A 2,500-nucleotide genomic window follows, 5' to 3' on the forward strand; every position below is an offset into this window, starting at 1 on the left:
CCACCCCCTCCATCACCTCTTCCACCTCTTCCTCCACCTCTTCCTCCACCTCTTCCACTCTCTCAACCACCTCTGCCTCCACCTCCCCCTCCACCCCTCCACCTCCTCCTCCTCCACCCCTCTACCACCTCCCCCTCCACCCCTCTACCACCTCCCTCTCCACCACTCCACGTCTTCCTCCACCCCTCCACTCCCTCTGCCGCCACCTCTTCCTCCACCCCTCCACCTCCTCCTCCTCCACTCATCTACCTCCACCTCTTCCACCCTCTCTGCCTCCCTCTCCACCTCCTGCAACACCTCCACCTCTTCGTCCACCTCCTCCATCCTCTCCCCCACTTCTCCACCACCTCCATCACCTCCACCTCTTCCTCCACCCCTACCATCACCTCTTTCACCTCTTCCACCCTCTCCACCACCTCTGCCTCCACCACTTCCACCCCCTCTGCCTCCACCTCTTCCTCCACCTCTTCCACTCTCTCCACCACCTCTACCTCCACCTCTCCCTCCACCTTTCTACCTCCACCTCTTCCACCCTCTCCACCACCTCTGCCTCCACCTCCACCCCATCTGCCTCCAGCCTTCCACCCCCTCCACCTCCTCCTCCTTCACCCCTCCACCCCCTCTGCCTCCACCTCTACCTCCTCCTCCTCCACCCCTCTACCTCCACCTCTTCCACCCTCTCCTCCCCGTCTGCCTCCACCTCTGCCTCCACCTCTTCCACCTCCCCTAACAATCGCCACCTGACGAGCCACCCTTCCAGACGAGTGTGCCTCCTCCCCGTGCCTCAATGGTGCCACCTGCATTGATGGTGTGGATGCCTTCGTGTGTGCCTGTGCCCCTGGGTATGTGGGCGGAGCTTGCGAAGTCCCAGGTAAGTTTTTGGGCGTGGGTGAGAGAATGCCGATTTTTCACATTTGTTTTTCTTCTTCTTCTTCTTCTTCTTCTTCTTCTTCTTCGTTTTCTTCTTTTTTTCTTTTTTTTTTAGTTTTTTTTTTTTTTGTTCTTATTCGAAGTGATATTTTTCTTTTCTTTTTTCTCTCTCTTCTTCTTCGATAATGATGATGATTATTTTGTTTTCTTTCTTTCTTTCGTTTTTCTTTTCTATCTCTGAGGTGATGGTTCTTGGTTGCTTGCTCTTTATTTCTCTCTCTCTCTCTCTCTCTCTATCCGTCTCTCTCTATCTCTCTCTCTCTCTCTCTCTCTCTCTCTCTCTCTCTCTCTCTCTCTCTCTCTCTTTCTCTTTCTCTTTCTCTTTCTCTCTCTCTCTCTCTCTCTCTCTCTCTCTCTCTCTCTCTTTCTCTCTCTATCTGTCTCTCTCTATCTGTCTCTCTCTATCTGTCTGTCTGTCTCTCTCTCTCTCTCTCTCTCTCTCTCTCTCTCTCTCTCTCTCTCTCTCTCTCTCTCTCTCTCTCTCTCTCTCTCTCTCTCTCTCTTTCTGTCTCTCTTTGATAAAGTGATTTTTAAAAGTGTTTTTTGCTGTTTTTCTTAAAGTGGTTGAGGTTTCCTAAGGCTTTTTTGTGTCTATTATTCTTCAATTACTCTCTCATTTCTCTTGTTTTGTTTTTTGTTTTTATCTTGCTTTTCTCACTTTCCGAGTTAGCATTTAGGAAAGATTTTGATCTATGTTTAATTTGATTTTTATAACTTTTCAACACTGAAAACGTGTACCAGAACAGTTATTTTTAGAATTAGAAAGTTTGTTAACGAGTTCTAATAATTTGCAATAAAATATGCATTTGTAGTTCATAAGAATATTTTTACCTTTTTTGTTTAGTCAGACCTACTTTTCGCCCATTTTCTATAACTGAAAATAAAGTAGAGGCTTATATGCAGTATTTTTATCACTCTTAGATTTAGGTGATTCGTTGGTTAGAAGTAGAGGAAAATAACAATATTGAAGATGTATTGCATGTGTCTAGTACATTTACATTTTATTAACATCAGATTGAAGCGTTTAGATAATTAGTCTAGATGTAGATACATGTTTAACATAACAGTAGAATTTATGTGTATTTCTTGTTAGTACTTATGAGTAGTTATGTTGGTAGTTTATTTTATCGATTGTAGTGAATGTTGGTAGGCTATCATCTTTGAATGTCTGCGCTCTCTCTCTCTCTCTCTCTCTCTCTCTCTCTCTCTCTCTCTCTCTCTCTCTCTCTCTCTCTCACTCTCTCTCTCTCTCTCTCTCTCTCTCTCTCTCTCTCTCTCTCTCTCTCTCTCTCTCTCTCTCTCTCTCTCTCACTCTCTCTCTCTCTCTCTCTCTCTCTCTCTCTCTCTCTCTCTCTCTCTCTCTCTCTCTCTCTCTCTCTCTCTCTCTCTTTCTCTCTCTCTTTCCATAAACGATACAATTGATATACTTGAGTAAGTTTGCATGTATTCCGGGAGCTTCCATAATAGATAATCTGGTTGACGGTCTTTGCAGTTGCGTGCATGAATAACCACAAAGCTTATTTTACCGTGTCAGCTGCTTCCACGTTCCCCTCCCTCTCTCTTTCTCTCT

General features: G+C 45.6%; 1 protein-coding gene across 1 annotated transcript in view; it reads left to right on the forward strand.

Moving 5' to 3' along the window:
- The window catches only part of LOC125028902, a 35,282-nt gene that overhangs the window by 19,994 nt on the left and 12,788 nt on the right, over positions 1-2,500 (forward strand). The window contains exon 11 of the mRNA XM_047618508.1: positions 761-871. Within this exon, the coding sequence (XP_047474464.1) occupies positions 761-871 (111 nt within the window). The remainder of the gene's footprint in view (positions 1-760; positions 872-2,500) is intronic.

Source organism: Penaeus chinensis, chromosome 9, assembly GCF_019202785.1.
Source record: "Penaeus chinensis breed Huanghai No. 1 chromosome 9, ASM1920278v2, whole genome shotgun sequence".
NCBI lineage: Eukaryota > Metazoa > Arthropoda > Malacostraca > Decapoda > Penaeidae > Penaeus > Penaeus chinensis.